The sequence below is a fragment of the Aricia agestis genome, chromosome 8, assembly GCF_905147365.1.
Source record: "Aricia agestis chromosome 8, ilAriAges1.1, whole genome shotgun sequence".
NCBI classification, from domain to species: domain Eukaryota; kingdom Metazoa; phylum Arthropoda; class Insecta; order Lepidoptera; family Lycaenidae; genus Aricia; species Aricia agestis.
Window position 1 is genome coordinate 18,002,671 of NC_056413.1, and position 25,516 is coordinate 18,028,186.

Genomic DNA, 25,516 nt, shown 5'->3' on the forward strand with positions numbered 1-25,516 from the left:
TATCGAATACCGAGCAAAGCTCGGTCAAATAGCTAGTTAAGTATAAAAGAAATAAAAATGATAATAATTGTAATAAAAACGAAATAAATATACATTACTTTTACGTTGCAAAAATTTTACCCCCAAAATTATCCCCAAGTTACCCCCCAAAAACCCACTGTTTTTATTTTTTTCAACTGAATTTAGTAGGAAATCCCCATAGTTGGCAACACTGCTCGCGCTCCCCGCGAACTGAATTCGGTCGGTATAATGCGTGTTAGCCGGCAGCCCGGCACACAACTCATTTTGCGTCGCCGTGTGAATCAAACAAAATTTTTGTATGAATCTGAATGCAGCAGAATTTCTGCCAGCAGAATTTCTGCGACTCACAAATTACGCTCGTTTGGCTTCACCCTTACTAAACAAAACATATCGTAAAAAGGAAATCCATATTCCACATTGTATGACTAAATAAGCTATGAAACTTACGTATTTTATGAAAATATTCTTAGTTTATTTTTGAAAAGGTAAAAATATACTAGAGATCTTGTAAGGGCGCTTTGGAATGAAATTTCTTGTCTTTACAATGATTGTCGATATATAAGAGCGCCACTTCTCGGCTTTCGTGGCCTTGCTTGTGAAAATTTACATCTACATTTCGTCATATAAAAATATATGCATATACACTCCTTTTATTTCGTTCTAAATGTAAACAATTGAAATTCGACCAAATATTCAATATGCAGTTTTCATTGCGCCGTTTCGCGACATTCGAATTAGTAGCATTATAGCCCTTCTTTGTTTACATTTACAGCAATATTAACAGAAGCGGAGTATAGTTAAAAGGCAAGATACCAGCTTAAAATGCACCTACGCTGGGTACATTTCATTTTTCATTGAGGTAAGAGCCGGGTACATGCTCTCGGGAGTCGGGACTTTAGGTGTGACGTTGGTTGGGCACAGGGATTCTGAAAACATACAATACATAAACATTACTTACATATTATTATATTATGCTGATTTAAAAACTATTGCACCACTAAAAGCTTAACTATCATTATGAATATAAGAAAGTTATAATAAATATTATATTATATTTTATAGAAAGCTATCCTATGTTTGTAAGTGTTTTAAAATAATATATAAACTTGTACGTAGTATTAATATACAAATCCATTATGAGTTTTAATACATTAGACAATATACGTACACATCAAAAATATTTGTCAAATATTATCTTGTTCAACTATACTGGGAAAGGATTTTTCTACGTAAACAACTTTTTGTTAGTATTTATTATTTAATTTAATAATAGTTTAGTTTAGACAAAGATCTTTGATGTAATATAGGATTGACGAGCAAGATAGGGTACGGGTACCTAAAGAGTAAAGATCAAAGCATAATGTATTCGACAAGGCAATTATGGTATTTTGGTTAAAGTCCTGAATCATAGGGTATACATAATAAATTCAAGTATTATGTAACGCAGTTTAAGGCTTCTCTTGTTTATGTAACGCATTGTGATATCCCTCCCTCCCCTCCACATTTCAAAAATATTAATCAATAAAAATGGTTGATTTTTTTAGAAGTCAATTCTATATTGCAAAAAGTCGCTGAAATACCTTCATTATTGTTTGAATCTACTTACTGGTTAGACAATACTTAAAGGATCCTGCAGGTTCTCTCATCTACTACTTTTCACTACAGCACTACAGAGTACAGACATACTATCAGAAAAAATCGGCCAAGTGCGAGTTGGACTCGCGCACGAAGGGTTCCGTACCACAATAGATCAAGAATAGGCTGAAAATTGTATTCTTTGTATGGGATTTCATTTATTTAAAATTTATTATAAATTATTAAAGAACAAATAAAACTGAGTATTTCTTGAATATTTCAAGTGCCTATGTATTGCCGTTATTGATATCGAGAAAAAAATAGCAAAAAAATCAAGTTTGTTGTATGGGAGCTCCTCTTAAATATTTCATTTATTTCGTTTTTAGTATTTGTTGTTATAGCGGCAACAAATATACACAATCTGTGAAAATTTCAGAAGTCTAACTATAGCGGTTCTTGAGTTACAGCCTGAAGACATACAGACAGACGGACAGACATCGAAGTCTTAATAATAGGGTCTCGTTTTTACCCCTTGGGTACGGAACCCTAAAAATGATTCATGGCAGATGACAGGCCTACGTAATTTGGTTGCGTTATGTCAAAGCCAGCCAACAGATCTTGACTAACATTAATCGACCAAATGACGTAGGTCCCTCAACTGACTATGAATCAATTTGTTCGATGGTACATCTACAACGGTTGGACGTACGGGTAGAATGCGGGGAAGCTGGTGTCGGGGTGGAAGTGGAAGTTGACCGGCGTCTTGGGCGAGGCGCAGTAGGCGAGCAGGTCGTCGGACGCGTGCCGCCGCAGTCCCGGCTCGCTCGCGCTGCGCGTTATCTTGGGTAATGCGCGCAGCATCGCCTCTAGCGCCGCCAGGATCTGTGACAAATTGTTGTTGGTCATAAAATTTTAGGGTTCCAAAGTGACTGCAAAAAGCGAAAACAGGAAGTAACGTCACTTGTTTCATTTACTTCGAAAAATTCAAAGAAACAATGTTTATTTTTGTAGAATTTACTGCTATTTATTTTTGTAAAACTGGAGTAATGTCTCTTTGTGTTTTAAGAAACGTTTTGATCCACACTTCTTCTTATTTTTCTAAAAAAATATATTAAAGAAAACATTACAGTGTATCTTCTTTTAAGTTCTTGTTACATTTTAGTCGCAAGATAATGACATACATTTTGCCCGTCGCCGCGTCTGCCCGTCGATATCTGCAGCTGCCCTCGCCGCGTACACAAAGCACACGACGGGCGGAGGCATTCGGTTCAGGACGTTCGTTCTAGTGGAGATAGAGAGAATAGAGCTAGCCGCCCCGCGACGCCGTCTGCGTTACTGCATGTATACTGGTTTGTGTGATCCACGGCGGTCAGTGCGGAGTTGCGGACATGCGCCGCCAGTGCCCGCCGGGCACCTGCGGCGCGGCGCGGTCTTTTTTTCCTCTGTGTGAGTTGGTAATTTAGGATTCCCTTTGTGCTATCGTTCGCGGCGAAATTGACCGGCTCGCCCCGCTCCGTTACAGTTAAAAGAGTTAGTACCTGTCGGAACAGCGGGCGCTGCTCTCGCACGAACTGTATGCAGTCCTCGAACAGTCGCTTGAGCGCGGCCGGCGCGTCCTGCCGCAGCCGCCGCGCCTCCGGCCGCAGCAGACCGCGACCCACCATCCACAGTATCTGTACAGTTACATAGATAAGAAAATAAGCCTTAACTCTTATGATATTCACACTTTACAGGGTTGTTAACAATTTGGCATTGATTTCTTAACCTTATTTAGCGTAACTTACGAGTTAATTTACTATCCAGCGAACAACAACCTGTCCCCAGGGTGTAAGTTGACTTTGCTTTAAACTCAGACAAAATAAAATTCACATTCAATGACATAATATGCTGTGAGTTGATCTGGAAAAGAGTCAGTGTAAAGATGTTATTAGGTGGTCGCGCATAGGCTACACTTTTATTGATGGTACTGCAGCCTTAGATGTAGACTATGTATTATTAGTCTATGTCATAAAGTGGCATTTTATTTGAATTTCTATCGGTCGCGATTAGCCGCGATAAAGATCGGAACGGTACCTTTAGTTTATATCTTCAGTGTTTCTATTCTTTCGCACTTCTACTGTGGCCTTGCTGCTGGTCGACCAAAAGTCCAAACCAACTAAATTCTACGTAATTACCTGGTCCTTATTATTGAGATGCGAGTACGGCAGCTCTCCGGCCATCAGCTCGAACAGCACGACGCCGTACGCGTACACGTCGGACCGGAACGTGTACGGCGCCGGCTCCTCCATGCGGATCACCTCCGGCGCCATCCACAGGATGGAACCCGTCGGCTGCTGCCACTGCACGCCGCCCGATGATGATGAATCTGAAATTGTAAATAACAAATCACAAAGCGCGTATGATGATGAATTTGAAATTATTGTCAAAAACACAATGTAAACAACAAAAACAAAGCTCACTTGATGAAGAACCTGAAAAAGGGTATACTTCGTTTTAGTTTACTTGGATCTATATAAATAAAATAAATAAAGCCTTTATTAATTCCTTAAAAAGATTACATTACATTACATCTGCGTACATTATTATGATAGCTTGCATAACATCACAGATACTTTATTAAGTATATTTGATATTATGATTACTTTATAAAATTAGTACAGTATGTTTAAATTATTCGCATCTAAAATCTTAGTTTTTATTCCTTATGTCATTACTCATTATTACCACAATATTTATTTATAATATTTATATTCTTTTATAGACAATATTTACATTTCTAAAGTTTTTTTTTTAATAATTTATATTTTTATTTATTTACATTTATGCAATATACTACTATTATAATTTTTTCAATTGCTTATTAATATTGGTACTATGCATATCTCACTTGGATCTCTATATAACAAAGCTCAATACAATGATTTTAATACTTTTTTTATGTAGCATTTTAATTATTCAAAATCAATCATTTGAATATGAGCAACTATCAACATATTTTTGCGTATTTTTTTTTCTCCAACTAGGACAAAGGTCCTAGTTGGGTGCAAGTTGATCATTGTGTCTTATTATTTAGCCTACATCTAGGTAAAAGAGAGTTTGTTACATAAAATCAACACTGATTTTTTTCAACATTACTTATGGCTTTGGGCAATAAAATAACAAGAAAACTTACCTGACCACCGCACTTTCGCCGTCGCCAGTCCGAAATCGCCTATTTTCACCGACCAGTCGTCTCTTAAAAATATGTTATTTGATTTCAGGTCCCTGAAACAAAAGCTTTATTAAATAGATTGTTACATCAAACACCCTATTAAAATTGATTGGAATTTAACATCTTTTCACAAACTGCGAAATGGCGAAGATTGCGCATAAGTTTTTAAAAAACTTAATTGTTGGCAATGTCCCTTTTAGAGCGAGTCCACAGTGTTGCATCGATGCAGTGCTGTCGCTCCGTCATTTTACATACTAGAAACTGCACATGAACCTATTATAGAGAGGAGATGGCCTAAGCAACTGTGCACTGTGATTTTCAACTAGGTCCTGACGTCATCATTGTGTGCGGGGCTTAAGTCAGTACACTTTCAGCGTTTGTCAGGTGCACACGTTCCGATACTCCCAATAAATTGGTGTTTTTTGCGTTTTTGGGACAATGAAAGGATGAAGTATTGTGTTTTACAATGTCGAAAACACTCAGACAGACGTTCTGATAATATAAATACCATCACATTTCATTTGTAAATTACTTAAAATGTAATTTAAATATCAAAGTTCTAGAACATTTTAGCTTTCAGCGTTAATTATACTTCTTGACACTAGATGGCCAGACCTTTGAAAGATAATACAGACGTAAATGTTTATAATTTTGCATAAGTTTATTGCAATAATCATACTTGAATACTTAAAACTGTGATACACTTAGTCTTAAACACTTTAAAAGCTGAAACCGTACTTATATAGGTAGCTTTTATTATCATATTACTTATAAAGCGCCATATGTCGTCATCTTGGATAACTATTTTGAACGTAATATCCATGGCCGTATTTAGAATTAAAGTATTAACCGACTTCCAAAAAACGAAGAGGTTGTATTTTTATTAAGTATCGCAATGACAGTTTGTTTGCTAATGTTGATTGTTGACGCGCGCGGCTGATATTTGGCCAGCCACCTCTACTCTTACAATGTACCGGAAGAGTAGAGTGGGCGGCACCGGACATTGTATAAAAATAATAAATTCATAAAATCAATACATCTATTTAATAATCTAATCTATATTATTATAATATTAACCAAGTAATTTAATGAAAATCTATTACATTTTTATATATTTGCAATGATAAATCTTAATAACAATCAGTAACCGGAAATTAAACAAATACATTGTATTTATTATAAATATTCGCAAAATTAATTAATTCATAATTTAAGTAAGTATAAATAATTATAAATATAATTAAAGTCAACTCAAAATAATTATTACCATATCTACCTTTACTGCCAGAGACATTAAATATTTGCTAAATTAATTTATATACTTAGTATAGTTAATTATAAATATAGTTAATTTAAAATCGAATTAAAATAATGACTACTATACTGCCAGAGACATTTCTACATATCCGGAAATGTCGCTAACACTATTACATCTTAAAAGGCCGGCAATGCACCTGCAGCTCTTCTGATGTTGCGAGTGTCCATGGGCGAGGGAAGTTGCCTTTCATCAGGTGACCCGTTTACTCGTTTGTCCACCTTATTTTAAATTTAAAAATCGGTCAAAATACCAACCCTAATTTTATTCATTGAACTTATTATAATTAACTAGCTGTCCCGGTGAACTTCGTGTCACTTTAAAACCTTCCCTGGACTTCTACGAATATTTTAAGACTAAAATTAGCCCAATCCGTTCAGCCATATCGAGTTTTAGCGTTACTAACACAATTGAAAATCCATTTATATACAGGGTGCAATTTTACGTTCCTGCCAAATTTGGATATATTGATACTTGTTAAAAATAAAAATACACGTATTTCGTCTTTTATAATCACTCAGTACTAAAATTTTGAGAAATAGCCTCCGAAAGTTATCCTACCAAACACCACAAAATATGGACACATGCGCGGCCCGGCCCCGCCCCGCCCTTCCATTGACATTCTTGCAGTGACGGATTAAGACTACTTGATGCCCTACGCAATCCATGCCTGTGGGCCCCCCTATCCGTATCTCAACTAGAATCGGTCTTTGAACCTTTACTCTTCTGGTGCCCTCAGACATGATGCCCTAGGTAATTGCTTAATTTGATTAAGGGCTAATCCGTCACTGCATTCTTGTTATTATCATAAGTTGCGAATTTTCTCTTCATACTTTCAACTTAGGACCGTCAAATGTAAAGGACATAGACAGGTATGTTTAGAATAAAATTAATTGATACACATCAAAAGAATCGAAAATTACAACTTTTTAATTACGAAAAATAAGCACTTTAGAAATTTATAATAAATCTAAACCACATCCTTTGCATTTAGGCGTATTTAAAAAAATCAATTAACTTATGTACACAGTACAACTAATTAAAAAATAAAACAACCCACCTCTAAATCTTATTTACTTCCATCTTGTATATACTCAGCATAGTTCAAACTGCAATCCGTTTTGCTCTAAGCAGAGTCTAGCGCGTTTTGCACATTTTCTTTAAGACTTTAAAAGTTTGTTAAGCACAACTTTGTCACTTTTAACCTCGTCAGAGGCATGTCTTCGAGGCTGGCTAGGCGTGTGCAGGTGTTGCGAAGTGCGAACTATCCATAATCCGAGTCTTTGATTGTCTCGCGATTCAGATTCAGGGTACAGCTGCTGCATTCGAGAATCATCAATCAGCTGTTACGAAGACGAGGAACGCTTTCTTGCTCGTACAGTCTCTGGTTCCGCGTAAACTTTCGCCACTCAAAATGTAGCACCTCCACCTATGCCTCCACATTTCATAACACTCGATCGTGGTTAGAGTACATTGTAACAGACACTAATTAAAGCGCGGGGGCCGGGGAGCCGTGACAAACAAAATAATTACGTGTTAGCTATACAACGACGCGCGTGGTACTAAACGGTCGCCGGCGACCGGCGGCGGGCGGCGGGCCTCCCGCCTCCCACCCCGCGCGTCACCCCCGCTTTACCCCTACGCATAACCGGTCTCGACTGGATATCTGTGCGGCGCGATGTACTAACTCGGTCGCAATATCGTAATTATTATTAACTTATGAAGTGACCATTGTGCATCGATTTTTTTTGGGATAAAATATGTAATATATATATATATATATATATATATATATATATATATATATATATATATATATATATATATATATATATATATATATATATATATATATATAGTTCTGAGTATGTCCCATAATATTCAAGAATATTCAAGAATGTTGACATCTAGTGTAAGATAGCTGAACTACGTAGTAACATCAACATCGACCTAAGCTAGTAGTTTTGCTTTTAGCCGATAGATGAAATATTGAAAAGTGGGCGGAACTTGACACCACCTCACCCCGCAAATTGTCACGCGTCGTTTCTTAAGGAAATTCGATTACGACACCTCCTCTCTATAATAGCTTCATGAAACTGCATCATCCCTTCGAGGAAAAGCGGGGGAGGTAAACACCGAAGCGTCATCACTAATCGCTCAGTTGCTGTATTAATTTACATTATCAATGAGGAGACATGCTGATGATGATATACGTCGCGGTAACGCAGCGCCCGCATGTTCGGCCAGCATTGCATTACGTCGACACAACGGGCCTATCAACCCTCACAGCGGCGTGCGCAGGAATCTGACACAGGGTAAGCAGTGTAGTCGGTACTCGGTCACTAAACAAAGTTTAACCTTTAATGGTATTACTAACTGCATAATGAATCCAGGCAACAAACTACAAAGACTTATTTCAAGATTGTTATCACGGCCTAAAAATCTTAATAGCGCGATCTAGATTACGCCGACAACGCAGCTAGCGACATCTATTGATAACATTGTGAACTTATTACTTTTAACAGTCACAAAAACTTTTTCTTTTATATAGATTTTTAGCATAGCCAACAGAACGTTCCGATGTAAATATCATGTAGATGCAAGATTTTTGCCACCTCAAATATCTTATAGAAATCAAAAAAGCGACTAAAAGAGCACTACCTCAGCAATAAATCCTAAAACTCTTATTAAATATACATATAGTATGTATTTGTATTTGTTTATTTTAAGTATGTATTTGTAAGTACATTTTTTATATTATATAATATTATATATATTTATTATTTTGTATATTTTAATATATGTATTTATGTCATGTATTTGTATTATATAATTATATTATTATAATTTTTTATTGTATGTGTATTACTATGTAGATTTCTAAAATTTATTCTGTGCACGTCCTATCCGATATTTCCCATCACATTTCTCTCCGTAGGACTACTGGAAGAAATTTCTGTTAGAGATAAGCAGTTCCTGTTGTGTCGTTTTTCTTCTGTGTATATTTTATGACTGAAAAATATTTGTCGACCACAGATTGTATAATATTTTGCATTCAGAATGTGGCAAATGTATCATAGATCGTAACTAACCAAACTTCTTCATACAAAAGTAGTCTCTAAGTCCACGAAATACGTAAATTAATCGAATGAAAGAGCGCGGTCGCATGCGACCGCTTGGGGTTAGACGGAATTAGCTTTTGACATTCGGCGCGGTCGCATGCGACCGCTTGGGGCTTGACAGGTTAATATTTAATATTTAATAATAATAATACTCCCCACACCGGTTTCGGTGACGGTGGCCGGTTTCATTGAAACCAGGCCAACTACGCAGGATTAGTTTTTATAGTGCCCAAGTGTGTGCGCAGTACACAAGAGCACTCTCTATTCCTTTTACTCTCATAACCCAGTGGGACGGAAGACCGACACGACTGGCGAGAGATCAGGCGCAGGACCGACTTTTTACATGCCCATCCGACGCATGGATCATCTTACTTGTCAGACAATCAGGTAATCAGCCTGCATTGTCCGAACCAAACTTGGAAATAACAGCGACGCTCTAACCACTAGACCACGGAGGCGTTCGAATTATAATAGTAAATAATAATATTTAATAATTAACATCTAAAACGTACGAAAGTTAAATTAAAATATCTGTGAATGGCAAATAATGCACTGCATTTCTGCCTTCAAGAAGTGCACGCCCCTGAACCCTCACCTGTGTATGATGTTCTTGGCGTGCAGGTAGTCCATGCCCTGCGCGGTCTGTCGCGCCACGTCGATGAGGTACAGCATGGGCAGCGGCGTCTCCAGCACGTGCAGGTGCTGGTACAGCGAGCTGCCCGAGCACCACTGCGTCACGATCGCCAGCGACGGCGTCGACACGCACCCCATGAACAGCAGGATGTTGCAGTGCCGCGTCTTGCGGAGTACCGCCACCTAGGAGAGATGTATTGACAGGCTTGTCTCATTTCCATACAAACAGCGCGAAATCGCCGAGATATTTACCTACTATTCTGGAAAACAACCTAATTTCAACCTTTTGCATTGCGTTTAGCGTTCATAGTACAATAACTGTCTGCCGTCTCGCTTCAATCTGCCAGGGCTGTCAAGCGAGCGGCCGGGCGGCTAGCGCGCGAGTCGCTCAGCCACAGAATACAAAAGTGCCAGCCTATTGAGACTAATCTGGGGACCGGACGCTTGCGTTTATCATACCTACCTACCTCGGGGGTGAAACTTCTGGACCGTAACTCACGTAGTACGTACTAATTATGTATTCAGTGGTATTGATCAGAATAATTGGATTTTTAGAGCGTTTAAATATGTCTCGATACGAGAAATCGAATTCGTCTGCAATATATCCCTTCTCACACTCGTAAGGCTGCGTTTCTACCAGAGATGTGTTGCGAGAAATGTGTTCGACGTCATGGCAAGCTCGTGTCAATGAAGCGATTCTATTGGTTCACAAAAACACATTCCTTGCAACACATCTCTGGTGGAAACGCAGCCTAATGGTACGACACGCGACATTGAGCCGCGCAATGTGTGCGCTCTTAGGTGCGTGGAGACTTGGAGAGTGAGGGATAATTTTACTGGTCACGATTTTTTTTGTGTTTTAGATTTTAGGGCTGTCTGCATACAGACTTGTAAACCGCAACATAAACGTTACGTTTGGCGTGTTACGTGTTGTATGTTGGTAAAAGTAATGTCGGTGTAGTGTCAATTGTGTCGCCTGTCGGTACGGCTTACTGCTGCTTGCGGTGTCTTTGTGTAATCAGCCTAAATGATGAGTGTAACTTCACTTAGATTTTTTAAAAGTGACAAACAGCGACTGATCGATGTACGACTCTCTACGTGTGATAACAAGCTTACCTCGTTTTTGAATGCCTGCAGCTGGGCGGGCGTGGGAGTTTTGACGTTGAGCGTCTTGACGGCGACGGGGCCGTGCCAGTGCGCCTTGTACACCGTCCCGAAACTCCCAGAACCTGGCATTGTGATAAGCGTTAATATAGCAACGAGTTTAAGATGAATATGATTTACGACATATAATATATTATATAATCAGAAAACTAGATTCCTCCTCTCTTCATGCTTTCATAAAACAAACTATTCCTTGAGCACTTTTATTTTTCTTTGGCATTGGTATTTTAGTCAAGACTATTTTTAAACTGCTAGAGTTGAGCGCTTTAAGCGTAAAGAGGTAGACAGACAGACACGATTACTCATTTAATATAATTAAATAAACAGCTTAACATACACTTCATTAACAATATCCATTTTAACCGCGAAGATGGTTGGGTGCTGCCATCTAGTTGGGTTCCAGTGATAAACAAACTAAAGCACAAATCTAAGACATCTCGGCTTCATGACACTGTAAGTTCGTTCTGCGTAGATCGGAACGCAAACAAAAATTGATGAATCTTCAGGTAGTTGAAGAACTTCAATAAATTGGACGCCTGTCACCTCAGTCCACCCGTGGCCACGGCCGATGTGAAGCAGCCGAAACGTCGGGATTAATAAAAGTGCTCCGCGACAAAATCCGTAAGTGTTTAAACCTTGTAATATAATATCCACTGTCTTTGCGTATCATCTGACCTTTCGATATGCCAGACAAGAAAGATTAGACCTTGTAAGGGGCCTTCCACACGACGTATTTTTTGCGCACTGACTATGCCGGTTTCGATGCGCTCGTCTTCTGCGTGTTTTCGTGGCGTTTTGGTAGATATAAAGTTTAAAACGTGTTGGCTTCCTTCCGTTTGCTGAGCGTTCAACTTGCGATTTTACCGATACAAACGACCTGTGGAAGGGCCCTTAATTGTATTCTTATTACGGCCGTTTCCAATATTTGATCTATCTCTGGTTTTGCCCTACTAGAGATAGGAATAGTCTAATAACGGCCGTTCCCAATATTTAATCTATCTCTGGTTTTGCTCTACTAGAGATAGGAATAGCTCACATTAGACATTAGAGACATATATTTTATGTCAATTCAATGTTAGCTGCGATCGGTCGTACACGTTTGTTAAACCAGAGATAGATTGAATATTGGAAACGGCCGTTAGTAAGGGGGTGCCCGGGATACGTACCTATCCTAGCACCGATGAGTATCTCGTCAGCGTGTATAACCCAGTCGTCGTAGCTCTCTCGCGGCGACAGCGCGTGCTTCCACGACTCGTCGGCCGAGCGCGCGCGTGCCCGCCGCGGTCGTAACGTGCCCGTCGGTGACGCCTGGTAGATACAACAGTTTTAAAGTAAAGGTACAAGTTGGAAGCCGGCTACTTTTGTACGGTTTCTATGTTTTTCTATGAATGTGTCGCTAGCTGCGGTGGGTGTTTCATAGAAATACATAGAATCCAGTATTGTCGCGACGACTCGTCGTCTGCAGTTGGCGCGTGTCGCTCGATTCCAACTTGTACCTTTAAGCTAAGTACTCACGTACGGTTTTGCTCGATAGTTTTACTCCAAATCGAGCATTAACCACCGTGTGGACCGCAAAACTGACAGCTGACTGAAGGCTCGCTTCGAGCCGGCTCGATGGAATTAAATATGTCAAAGTGTAAGTACTCACATACGGTTTTGCTTGATCGAGCAATCACGTAGAATAAAAATCACGGCTCGAGCTTTCGTCCACACATTCAGCATTGCTCGATACTTTTACTCCAGTTCGAAGGAAATTAGCTACGAATAGGCTACGAATAATAAAAACTAGTGTCAAAAAACTTGTCAAGCCGGCTCGATTCGAGCCTCCAAATTGGCTCGATGCGAGCCTTCGAGCTGTGAGTTTTGCGGTCCACACGGTGGTTTTTTTGCTCGATTTCAAGTAAAACTATCGAGCAAAACCGTATGTGAGTACTTAGCAAAATATATCATTTCCTTCGATTTGGAGTAAAACTATCGAGCAAAACCGTATGTGAGTACTTAGCAAAATATATCATTTCCTTCGATTTGGAGTAAAACTATCGAGCAAAACCGTATGTGAGTACTTAGCAAAATATATCATTTCCTTCGATTTGGAGTAAAACTATCGAGCAAAACCGTATGTGAGTACTTAGCATTACGGGTAAAAAACTAAACTTAGTGTGACGTATTATGTGGATGGCTAGAAGGTGATCAACTGCGGATATTTTGGGCTCTTGATATTGCTCGAGTAAACCTGACTATATAATATAAAGTATTATTTTTTGTAAAGACGCGACACGTCATGGCCTCACACTCTTTGTATGAAATCGTATGAGGTGAGCTACGTCAGTTCTATGAAACGTGACGTGACGACGTCTCTCGGCTGTAGCGTTTATAGTAGCCGAGGCTTTTTAGGGTTCCGTAACCAAAGGGTAAAAACGGGACCCTATTACTAAGACTTCGATGTCTTTCTGACCGTCTGTCCGTCCGTCCGTCTGTCTGTCTCCAGGCTGTAGCTCAAGAACCACTATAGCTAGACTTCTGAAAATTTCACAGATTGTGTATATTCTGTTGCCGCTATAACAACAAATACAAAATAAAATAAATAATTAAATGGGGCTCCCATACAATAAACGTGATTTTTTGGCCTTTTTTGCTCTTAATCAATAATGGTAGCAGGTAGGCACTTGAAATAATCACAATATTCTTAATTATATTTGTACTTTAATAATAAAATTTTAATAAAATAAATAATTAATCCCATACAAAAAACACATTTTTTACCTATATTGCTCTATAATGGTACGGAACCCTTCGTGCGCGAGTCCAACTCGTACTTGGCCGATTATTTTCATTTGGTGTAAGAACTAACCTAATTGTGTATGTAAAATGCGATAAAACATACTTGTGTGCTCTGGCTCTGCTGCGGGTCGCCTCTGTCCTTGTCGTCTCTGTTGTGCCGACCCGACGTCAGGTAGTTTGACGATTGTGGTGAATTGTTGCTCTGGAAAATGATAGACACTAGATAGGGTTCAGGGTTTCCATAAACTAAAAAAAGCTTTACCGCAATTGTGAGACTATGAAGGTATATGCGCGGTGGCCGCAAAGAAGATCTTTCGACCTAGCGAAATCAAGGTACCTATGGGTCTACCCAGACGGACCGCATTTCAACTGCAATCCAAGTTCCAACTGCAAATTGCAGTTCAAGTGCAGTTCAAATGAAGTTGACACGACTGCAATAGAACTGCAAACCAAACGCGCAGTCGGATTGCAGTTCAGTTGCAGTCGGCGTGCAGTCGTGTAAACTGTTTGGTTTGCAGTTCTATTGCAGTCGTGTTGCAGTCGTGTCAACTGAATTCAAACTGCACTTGAACTGCAATTTGCAGTTGGATTGCAGTTGAAATGTGGTCCGTCTGTGTAGACCCTTAGGTACCTTGATCTCGCTCGGCCGAAAGATCTTCTTTGCGTCCTAGACGACTATACACTATAAAAAAAAATGATGTAAATTTTTAAAATGTTTCAGCAAACAGATTTAGTTGGCATCAAGTGAAGATGGCTGCGACATACCTGATTCTGCTTCCTCTGGTGTTCCGCCAGCGTCATGGGTCGCTGCACCATGTTGATGCACACGTTGGGCGCGCTGTTCGACCGGTCCTGCTGGTTCAGCGAGCGCGGGTGCTGCTGCCTGAAGACAACAAACGTTTACAACATAGTTGGTATATCTGTAGACCCTGGAGGCCTACTATGAAACCGATTTGAGACTTGAAGAATCGGACAAGAACGCAGCGTCCAGCCTGCCTACTTGCCTAGCATACGCCAACGATATATCTCACTCTACATGTTTTCTCGATGTTTGATGGTTTGTCTCATCATCTCTATTGACCCTAGCATGACAAACATTTTTTCTCACGTAGATCTATAATTGAAATAACACATTTTTATAGAGTTTTGTCGAGATAATGTCGAGATTTTGATATTATGAGACGAGTAGTTTTTAATTATCTCGAGAGTGAGATATCTCGTTGGCGTATGCTAGGCAGGCTGCTCTCACAACGTCATTTCACGTTTGTTAGAGCAGGACGCTGCATTCTCGTTCGATTGTTTGAGTCTCAAAACGGTTTCGTAGTAGGCCTCCTGTCCTCCTCCTAAATAATAGGAATTATTTGAATGCAACATTAATATAGCTCCATTAAGTACTTGTCTTATCCAGTTTGTTTCCTGTCTAAAATTAACCGACCAAGTGCGAGTTGGACTCGCCCATGAAGGGTTCCGCAATAGCAGCAAGGCTTATTTTTATGAAATCAAATAAAGGTTTTTGATTTATTTCAGCGGGGCTAAAATGTTCACATTTAGCAATTCCTCTCAATCAATTCAGTAAATGAATTGTCAAAACTGTCAAACTGACAAATGTCAAATCAGTACAAAAATACAGAAATGAATTGCAAGCAGAGTTGCATTTTGCGATTTTAGAAAAATGAATCATATTATGATTCATGTCATGATTCTTCAAAACGACCATTTTAGCCCCGCAGTTGATTTAATGAAAGTTAAATTAAGGTTTACCATTTATGACGTTTAAAAAAAACTACTAGCTAGATCTCGTTCAAAACAAATTTTCGTTGGTAGTTTTTATAGTAATGTACATCATATACTATTTATTTAGACTTTGGGGGACACACATTTTATCACTTTGGAAGAGTCTGTCGCAAACTATTCAGGTTAGAAAAAAATGATACTAGAAACCTCAATATGATTTTTGAAAACCTATCCATAGATACCCCACACGCATAGGTTAGATGAAAATTTTTTTTTTGTTTCAGTTGTACTCGGAGGACCCCTACATATTTTAATAATTTTTCCATTTTTGTATCAAAATCTTAATGCGGTTCACAGACTAAATGTACTTACCAAGTTTCAATAGTAAAGCTCTTATAGTTTCGGAGAAAAGTGGCTGTGACATACGAACGGACAGACAGACAGACATGACGAATCTATAAGGGTTCCGTTTTTTGCCATTTGGCCCTCTCATAAAAACTCTAATTAATATAATAGGAACTTCAATAAAAACGATTTTTAGTTGGATTGACATTGAGACTGAATTGTAATTTGATAAGTCTAAAATATAAATCAGTCTATCGGCTGGGTCCAACAAGAATCGAAGCTGTAAAAATGTTGCATTTAAATAGAAGATGTATACCAGATGTTTCAGGTACTTTTACCAGGTTGTACATTTATTAGTTTCAAAATTATTACCAGGGTGATCATGCTCAAGTAGTTTGCGGGTATATGGTAATTCAAGCACTTGGATTTACTAAGACATAAGAGTTAATAAGGCAACTAAGCCATAAAATATAATATAGAATATTAGATTTTAGAAGGACAATATTATAGTCCAGCCGCCAAACAAAAACCCATTTACTTATATAAATTACACAGAAAATAACTATACAAGCTCTGCTTATCTTTTTCTAGCATATAGAAATAGTAAAATGACAAACAAAAATAGTAAAACTTTAAATAGTTATTCATCAATTATAGACCTATTGCAACTTGTCTTCCCACTGATCTCCATTATACAAGTACGCTGGATCTATGATACCCACTTTTTTTTTGTGCCATTTGAAACGGAATCAGCGCCCCCATTATTAGGGCAGAGAACTAAATTTGACGTAACCATTGGTAACCATGTATGTATTTTAATTCTCTATGGCTTAATCGTTCGAATGAGGGATTTTCCTATATTTTTAATTTGATTGTCAAACAGTTTTCATTTTAGTAACTAGATGGCGTATGGGTAGACAACTATCGGTAATACCAGGGAATACCATCAATAATTGCTACAAAACTGGGCAAAAGAATGTAAAACTTGATACATTTCAACTTGAAAAAGACGCAATAATAATATTCCAATTAATAGGATAATAAAGTTATTATAACGATGTTTTAGCTAAAATTCACGGAAGAAATAGCCCTATTCACCGATATTGACACCAAATGTCACAGGAATTATACATTTTGGTTTTGACAACATCTTACCTGCACTTGTGCAAGATAGTGGATATTTAATGGCTAATATTTTACCAATAATGAATATCAAAAACCCAAAAACCACAATTCGGGAAAAAATAATAAAAACCACACCAACAATAAAAAGTAGAAGAAGTTTGAAAGTGACATGCCCGCCAAAACTCTTTCAGTTGTCAAGTTTCAGTTTGACAAGTTTTTATTATGTCAGCGTGTATTACCAATGTACTGGCCTAATCGCTTAGGCCAATGATCGCTTATGTTTAAGATATTTTGATTTATGTCACACTTGACAGTACAATGATATTTTTTGGAAGCACAACCCATATGTAGTCAGTGATGCCAACCTGCAGATAATTTCAGATCGGTGAGGAACCAATAGAAAATCTAGAAGTGTCTATCCTTACGCCATCTAGTTAAGATTGTTAAAATTAAAATTAAAAAATATAAATGAAAATCCCTCATTGTTTTCGTGTTTTTAAAGAGTTTTAAAAGGTTTTACGCGATAAAGTAATATATAAATAAGTGGTGGTAGTTCATAGTTAAACTATGAAAGGGTGTATGTTATGTAAAACACGGTACAAAAAGGTATGTGGGGTTACATTTCACAAGTAAGTGATTTTAACAGCTCATTTCTGCGATATTAAACTTTTATTGATAATATAGGCACTTAAAAATGTGGCACTAATATTATTATACCGTATTCACCACATATTTACCTTTGTTTTACCGATTTTTGTTAAACAATAAAATTCAATAGTGCCGGAGTTTTCTGTCGATAAAACTTATCGATATCTATTATAATTGTATTGAAATCTCCAATTACCGATTTTTATTATCAAATACATATTATGCTCTTAAAATAATTGACAGGTTTCCGTCTGACGAAGGAAGACTGGAATTATGGTTGAAAAAAATTGAAAAGCCTGGTTGGCGTTCGAAAATTGCTACTACCGCTTGCCGTTACTATTTGAAGTGTACAAACTTTCTCTTTGAAAATACAAGGCGCAAAACTACCATTTGATCGTGATTATCTTTGGAAAATTTATTTCAGCGTCTACTCTTTCTTGACAGACTGTAACTGTGTAACGGTAATCACTAAGACTGGGTTGCACCAGAGGCGTGGGTAAAGTTAAAGTTAAATATGGCGTCCAAACACCCCATATTCTCATACGACATCTGTCAATTTTTCCGGTTATAGTTAAGGTTAAAGTTAAAGTTAGTTGGTGCAACCCAGTCTAATAAAATATAATGTTAAAGTTACACATATATTTTTATTATTTATAAATACCTTACCTACTTCACCCCAATAAAAAAATGTATTCAAACGTTCCATATTTATTTATGGATCGCATTATCCAATTAGTAAATTTCCCTCGCACTTCTGCAATCAGCGCCAAAATGGCGAAAATCAAATGAGATAAAGTAAATCGATAAAAATTGGCTTGCTAGATCCATAAATAAATAGGGAACTTTTATATTATTACTAGACTTTCCGCGCGGCTTCTCCCACCTAAATATCTAATTACACAGACAAATTGGTCCACAAAAAATTGCCTATATAATCCTTCACGTTATACATTCCCCCGCTTTTTCCACATTTTCCTCTATTTCTTAGCTCCTATTAGGCTCAGGGTGATAAAATATATAAAATGGGCTGTCTAACACTGAAATAATTGTTCAAATTGGACCAGCAGTCCTTGAGATTAGAGCGTTCAAACAAACAAACTCTTCCGCTTTATAATATTATATGATGAGATTAGTTAGGGCCTTATCACACAGAACACTTATTCAGCTTTGTTCAGCTTTAATACGATACACTGTAGCACTACTTTGATAATATTAGAAATGAAATTAGAAAATACAATACAACAAAGTTTTCGTTAGAAGCTTATCTTCAGTTTTGTTTTTAGTTTTTCGTAGTGCTAACTGGTAAAAATAAATGGATTATAGATAGGTACTGCTACTTTACGTTATCTACGTATGAAATCGTTGTTAATTTATTACGCCTATCTAAATAACGGAGAGGAAGTCTGTAATCTTTAATACAAATATGTAGCGTTTGTATTATTCAATGTAATATTTTTGTCCTAATGGTCGACATTATCTGAATCTGGAAACATTTCATCGATAATAGAAAAGACAGTTGTACATCACTAGTATTAGTTCCAAATACTCCCACTACTGCTATCAGCGCCAATATGGCGACATGATGGCGACTTTCAAACGTCATTTTTACATCAAATTTAGTTCCTATCCCTAATAATGGGGGAGCTGATTCCGCTTCAAATAGGCACAAAAAATAGCTGTAATTTCAAAGGGTATCATCAGTCCAGCGTACTTGTATAATGGAGGTCAGTGTGTCTTCCTCATTCACGCGCAAAAATATCGCCATCGCACTTCTGTCGCATTACGCATACCACTTACCAGTGGAGACTGAAGACCCAGAGGTATTTATGTGCGCGAAATAGACAAGCGATGGGTCAATAGCAGAACTATGTGTCTGGTGACCATGCTATAGAAGATTGGTAGGAACAAGTAACAACAAAAGTTGTAAAACGTTATTACTACTTGTAAGAAGTCATGAAATTCACTTTAATTGTTGTACAATTAGTGTATCGGCAACATCTATTTTCGGATTTTCATAAGTATTGCTAATAGTTAAGGAAGAATGCCATGCTAGATTTAAGATTTTGAAGGAACTGGATGCCAATGCAAAATTTACAAATTGCTTGATAGGTCTAAAATAGATGGGATTTTTTTTTAAAGAAGCCCAATCTCGTAATAAAATAATTAAAGTTTACTTTCAATTACTGTAAAGCATTAAGCTGTGGTTGGTGGATATCTGAACAAGCTTAGGTGAAATTGGGACGAAAAGGATTTTGCATGGTATTGATGCATTGTAAATTTGACATTGTTTTCAGGATTATATACAGAATAGTAGTGCACAACAACCAGTACTGAATAATCACCAGTTCATATAAAAATCCTTCGCCTTCTTGGCAGGTGATGCAGACCTGAGTTAATTAGTAACATTATTATTTGTTAAATATAAAATCTACTGCATGTATTTATTTTGTTTATACTGTATATTAAATGTCACAAAACTGAATACGAAAAGTAGAAAATCTTCATACAAACGCGCCTCGAACGGTTTAAATGTGCGCGTGCCCTTTCGTTCACCTGTGTGCCCGCGTTGACGCCTGACACTTACGAACCCAGTCAGAGCAACCGCGGCGCATTCGTTCTTTCAAAAGAATGGAGATCGTTCAAACAGATGATACTGTCGAACTGTGGTATACAACGATATCAAAATACGTTCTAATTCCATGGTGGCATATGGCTACATATTCAAATTAAATGTTCCATTTACATTATTTCAACACCCCTCTAGTATGCGCCAATCTTGGATTTTTATTATCATGCCCGCTATGTCATAAAAACGATGAGAAAGACGACAAACAATTTGATTCAGGATTAACTTTATCCACGAAAGAATTTTAGGTGTCAATGAGTTAGGATTGGCACTTATTTCCCATAACATTAAATGTATAATAAAAGAGTACTTACTTGTCTTGAAAATAGTTCATATGGGCAGGTATATACATATGTCCAGCCTGGGAGTCTGGATTCTTTGCTAGGAGTGATGCATAGTATGCATCTGTTAGTCTAAACTGAAAAATTAAAAATCAACATTAGAATAGATCCTCTACTGACTGCTTCATTCAAAATGCGTCATGACTCATGAGTCATGACAACAGGATATTTATATTTAATATAGAAAATTAAATTTAATGACAACTTTAATGGAGTAAGACATCATATGAAAATATTTTCGCTATTATGATGTAGCGTATATTATTGTATAACCCAAAAAAAGTGTTAAATTCTACGAATAATAAAAACTAAGGAAACATAACTCCCATACTTCAACCATTTTGAATTTTGTTCCTTTTCGGCTTTCGCACACTAAAATATGGCAATAGCAACAAAACACTAACACTCAAATTTACGAAATAAAGCCGTTGACATTATTTGTCACTTCTATATTTACACAAAATTGTGTACCGAATACATGTATTATGCATGTAGACTCTTCCTTAATTTTTATTATTTGTAGGTTAAATTATTGAAATGTAGCTAAACAATTCAGACTTACTGTTTTAGTGTAACTTAAAACCAGTTAAATCACTTACTTGATGACAAAAACTAGGCACTTTGTCTGCACAGCGCTGGTGGCATTTAAAATTACACTGAGAACAGTAAAATCCATTAAACAGAAGTCGTCTACAACATTCACAGAATGCTAATGTAAAAAATGTCTTTCTCGTCAACTGATGGGGCATATATGAGGTAAACTCTGGCTTTGATATTGGTCTTACTGTCACCTGAAAAATGGAAAAATAAAAATTATGCCTTAAATACATCAGATCCTTATGTTACCGTAGTCAACCAAGTTTTGTTGATTACAGAACCCTAAAACGGAACCCTAATCAGCTGATTTTATGTATATTGCTAGGTTAATAATTATATAATAATTTAAGAGTAACACTGTCCTACAAACAGAACAATCCATATTTTAGGGCCATCAAACCAAAGTATGAAATCCTTTCTATCTCTGTTAGCTATCACTTTCAAGATTTTTCGCAGATAAAAATGTTGTTCTTCTTATCGAAATGAAGCTACTCACAAAAAATTTGTTTGATAGTAATAAAAAAAATTGTTCTAGGGCTCCCTGACTATTAAAATTTATTAAGATAATAATATTTGCATACAAGGTAAAAGGAAAGGACATAGGAATCTCAGAAAAATATATGATTCACAAACTTCAACAGTTATTAAGTTAGTAACAAATACAAATAAAATTGTCTGGTTCATGTCAAATTTAAGCTGTTTTTATACCTTATTAATATTTTAAGTATAAACACTACATTTCCAGTAATAAGGAAACTAAATTGAGCAATTGGTTTTGTATTTCAATAACATGTAAATAACAATTAATAAATTTAAAGAAAATAAAAGTTAATCTTAACCCATCAATCTCCAAGCGGCACCCGGCTGCCGCATAACAATTGAAAATCTATTGTCTGCGATACCCACGATGGAGGTGTTAAAAAGCTTGTTATTACAAATATATAATTCAACAGGTCAGGACAATGTTTTTTAATACACATAGCTTTCAGTTTAAAACAGAAAAAGGTATAAATAACCAATAATAAATCTGAAACACTTCAAATCCTCATTACCGTGGCAAGAACTTTTGACATGAACAAAATATTTAGTGAAAATGAAAGCAGCTGATAATGAAACTATGAATCAAAAGTAGCAAATAAGAAATGAAAGTAGGTCTTAGTAACACTAATACTCACTTCCTCCGCATCGATCATAGTTAGATCAATATTCCAAGGAACTACTTCCTGAGTTTGGGTCTTCACGACTTCGCAAGCCTCGTAAGTAAGGTTACGAAGTTTCAAAGCCTTCGTCAACGCCTCCCGAAGAGTCACACCCTCTTTCACCTGCACGCTAGTGCGCTGCTGGTTGGGTAGGTAAGCCCTAAGAAACACTTTAGGTTGTCGCGTAAGAGTATCGTACTTTTTCGAGTCATCCTGCCACGAATATTCCTCACTCCTATCCGGCGACTCGGATTGTAGCAATTCACGTAAAGTTCGTTCCCTAAGCTCATAATTATGCAGTTTCGCCGTCAGCTCCTGGTATTCCGCTAGATACAAGGAAGGAGGATTTTGCAAATCAGCAAACCTCGCGTTAAGAGCGTCAATGTTTTCACGAGTCACATTTATAATGCTTTGAATATTTCTAATTTCATATGTTGGATCTGCTATGTCGTCGCTATCGGTGGATGTCGACATATTATCACTATTGAGAGATAATGCAGGTATATTTCCATTAATTTTTCTTGAACAATTTTCTTTCTCTCTAATAACTGCCATTTCTTTCTTTTTATTTTTCATAAATTTTCTCCGCGCACACTCGCCTAGCGGGGAGCGCGGTTCACACTTTTTTTTTTTAAATTTATTGGGAGCTGGAAACGAGTCCTTTGCTCCAAAAAAAATACAAATAATACAAAATACAACAGATTAAAATTAAAAAGAAAGGAATGTCTTTCTTCTATGTTGGTTCTCACCACAGGCTCTCACCAATGTTCACACATATATTATGTCTATGGTTCACACATGGTCTACATCATAGACATAATATATAATGGTCTACATCATAGACATAATATATACTTATATTATGTCTATGGTCTACATAGACCTGACCGTGTAAAGGGCATATTGCACCTTGCTAAATTTAAGCGCTTATTCTAATTCACTAAACTTAGAAGTTCTAGCTAGGATCCTTAATAGAATACTAATTAGAAGCTTCTTATTCCACTTGTCCTAATTTAGTAACTAAATCAGTTGTGACCACTTGGCGATTTTGGCCAGACGTTTTCTTAATAGCTCCAGTTCTGTGAAAGCAACAAAAAATTGGTCTTCTCATAGGCTTAGCTATTGACTCAATGAAAATCAAAATAAATAAAAGGCGAAAAAGATGGTTGAAAGAATTTTGAACTTTCTGAACTACTTGGAACCAGCAGACTTTAGAAATTATCTACGAATGCTACGAATGCTATAATCTAGATTCTAGAGAGTGATGAGCAGTTGCTGTCAAAATTTAACAAAAAAAAATACAAATGAAAATAATATACAATATATTTCTATCTTAATGCCATGTTTTTATTTTATTTTATTATGTTAAGGACCTGTTTTACCACTTCCTGATAAGTGCCGGACATTCTATCCACAACTTAACTTGACAGCTGATAAAGTATGTAGAATCAGTCAAAAAAGTTGTGGATAGCCTATCTAGGAACTTTATCAGGAAGTAGTGAAACAGGCCCTTAGTGTGTTAAATTTTTTTATTAGATTTTATTTATTTTTTTTACGTCCGTGATTTTATTATGTATTTTTACTTAAAATAAATATAATATAAGTATATTTTTATTTATTATACGATTATCAGCTTATCAAGGCAATACGTATCCCTTTTTTCATAAAAAAGCGTAGATAATGATTATTAGGTTTTTTTTATGACTTTAATATTAGCCGTGTTCGTTCCATTTTTTCGCAGTTTGGCAGCTGACTGTCAACTGTCATGTTTTTTTATTTTTTTTTATTTTATTATAATGCTCTTGTCCCTGATTTTTATTCAAGGGATTTATGTTCTGAATACAATTTATACTGTCCGATGTCTACACACTTATCTCCTATTTCTATTTTCTGTTCTGTTAATACTATTTACTCCTTTTATTATTTTAACACAATATAGCAAAAATTCTTCCCTATTTTTCTTATCTTTTACAATTTCCTTTATGCTATCAAGTATCAACATTAATTTCTAGTCCTATTTTCATCTCCAGATCATATTTTGGCCTCGAGTATACTGGGCATTCTGTTAGAAGATGTGGTACATCTTCTATTTTACTAGGGTCCTGCCTGCACGATGGGCTCTCTTTGCACCTGAAGCGGTACAGATGCCCAGAGAGCCCACCGTGCCCGGTCAGTGCCTGTGTTATTTCCTTATTGAGTTTAATCTCCTTAAAGACCTTGTGAGCTGCCCCTATATCCTGTGCGAACATTTTAGTGACACCTCCAGTAGCACCCTCTTGGTACCTTCGATCCCACTCACGAAGAGTTTCCTCACGGATTAGCCTCTTCGCGTGTGAGACCGGACACAGGTCTTATTGGGGTTTAACCCTCAGTCCAACTGCAGCTTCTTTGGCCAACTCGTCAGCGCGTTCGTTTCCCGTTAGTCCCACGTGTGCCTTGACCCAGAACAGAAATATCTCTCTGTTCTGGTTCAATGCACACGCGATGTTCTTCTTAGTTTGTGCGGCGCTGCACACGGCCTCGATTGCCGCTCTTGAATCGCTGTAGATACCAATTTTGTGATCTGATGTATCTAGAGCAACTTTCGAGGCCCAGCTCAGCGCAAGAAGTTCCGCCTGATAGACTGTGCAGTGGTCAGCAAGCTTGAGCTTAAGGTGCTGCGTCTCCCGATCGCCTGTCCATATTGACAGTGCTGCGCCCACCTTAGCCTCAAGCTTGCTACCATCAGTGAAAATTTTTATCGGAATGTTGGTATTATCTATCCCGTTCTGGTGTGTGTCTGGACTCTGGTCTGGAGTGTCATGTTCAAATCCTAACAATTTCTGTCATGCGGGCGCCAGACATGTGATCAATTTGATCAGATCAAATACGCAAATTCGCCAAGTGTGGCACTGACATTTGCCTACTTGTGCAAATTAATTGCTAGCATTTTCCTATTTGTGCAAAGTTTGCTCAAACTTTGAAGCCCACGTCTGGCGCCGGCTTCAGAACTGTTAGGATGTTAGGTACCTATTGAACATGCCACTTAATTATGAAGTTGACAGTCAGCTGCCAAACTGCGAAAAAATGAAACGAATAG

At 37.3% G+C, this 25,516-nt stretch overlaps 1 protein-coding gene across 1 annotated transcript; it reads right to left on the reverse strand.

The window, feature by feature from the left end:
• Nucleotides 1-369: 369 nt before the first annotated feature.
• Nucleotides 370-23,046, reverse strand: LOC121729249 (raf homolog serine/threonine-protein kinase Raf). The gene is made up of 13 exons (XM_042117704.1): nt 22,414-23,046; nt 21,241-21,432; nt 20,615-20,718; nt 14,588-14,705; nt 13,926-14,024; nt 12,208-12,349; nt 10,994-11,106; nt 9,840-10,060; nt 4,769-4,860; nt 3,771-3,961; nt 3,135-3,269; nt 2,306-2,478; nt 370-947 (listed from the first exon to the last, which is right to left on the reverse strand). Exons 1-13 carry the CDS (start codon nt 23,011-23,013, stop codon nt 917-919), a joined length of 2,211 nt encoding a protein of 736 aa, XP_041973638.1. The 5' UTR covers nt 23,014-23,046; the 3' UTR covers nt 370-916.
• Between the last annotated feature and the right edge of the window lie 2,470 nt (nt 23,047-25,516).

Coding starts and splice junctions, on each gene's coding strand:
- LOC121729249 (XM_042117704.1), bottom strand. CDS start 23,013: ATGAAAAATAAAAAGAAAGAAATGGCAGTTATTAGAGAGAAAGAAAAT. Junction 10,061..10,993: donor TGCAGGCATTCAAAAACGAG/GTAAGCTTGTTA, acceptor CATCTCTCCTAG/GTGGCGGTACTCCGCAAGAC. Junction 2,479..3,134: donor AGCGCCCGCTGTTCCGACAG/GTACTAACTCTT, acceptor AATTTGTCACAG/ATCCTGGCGGCGCTAGAGGC.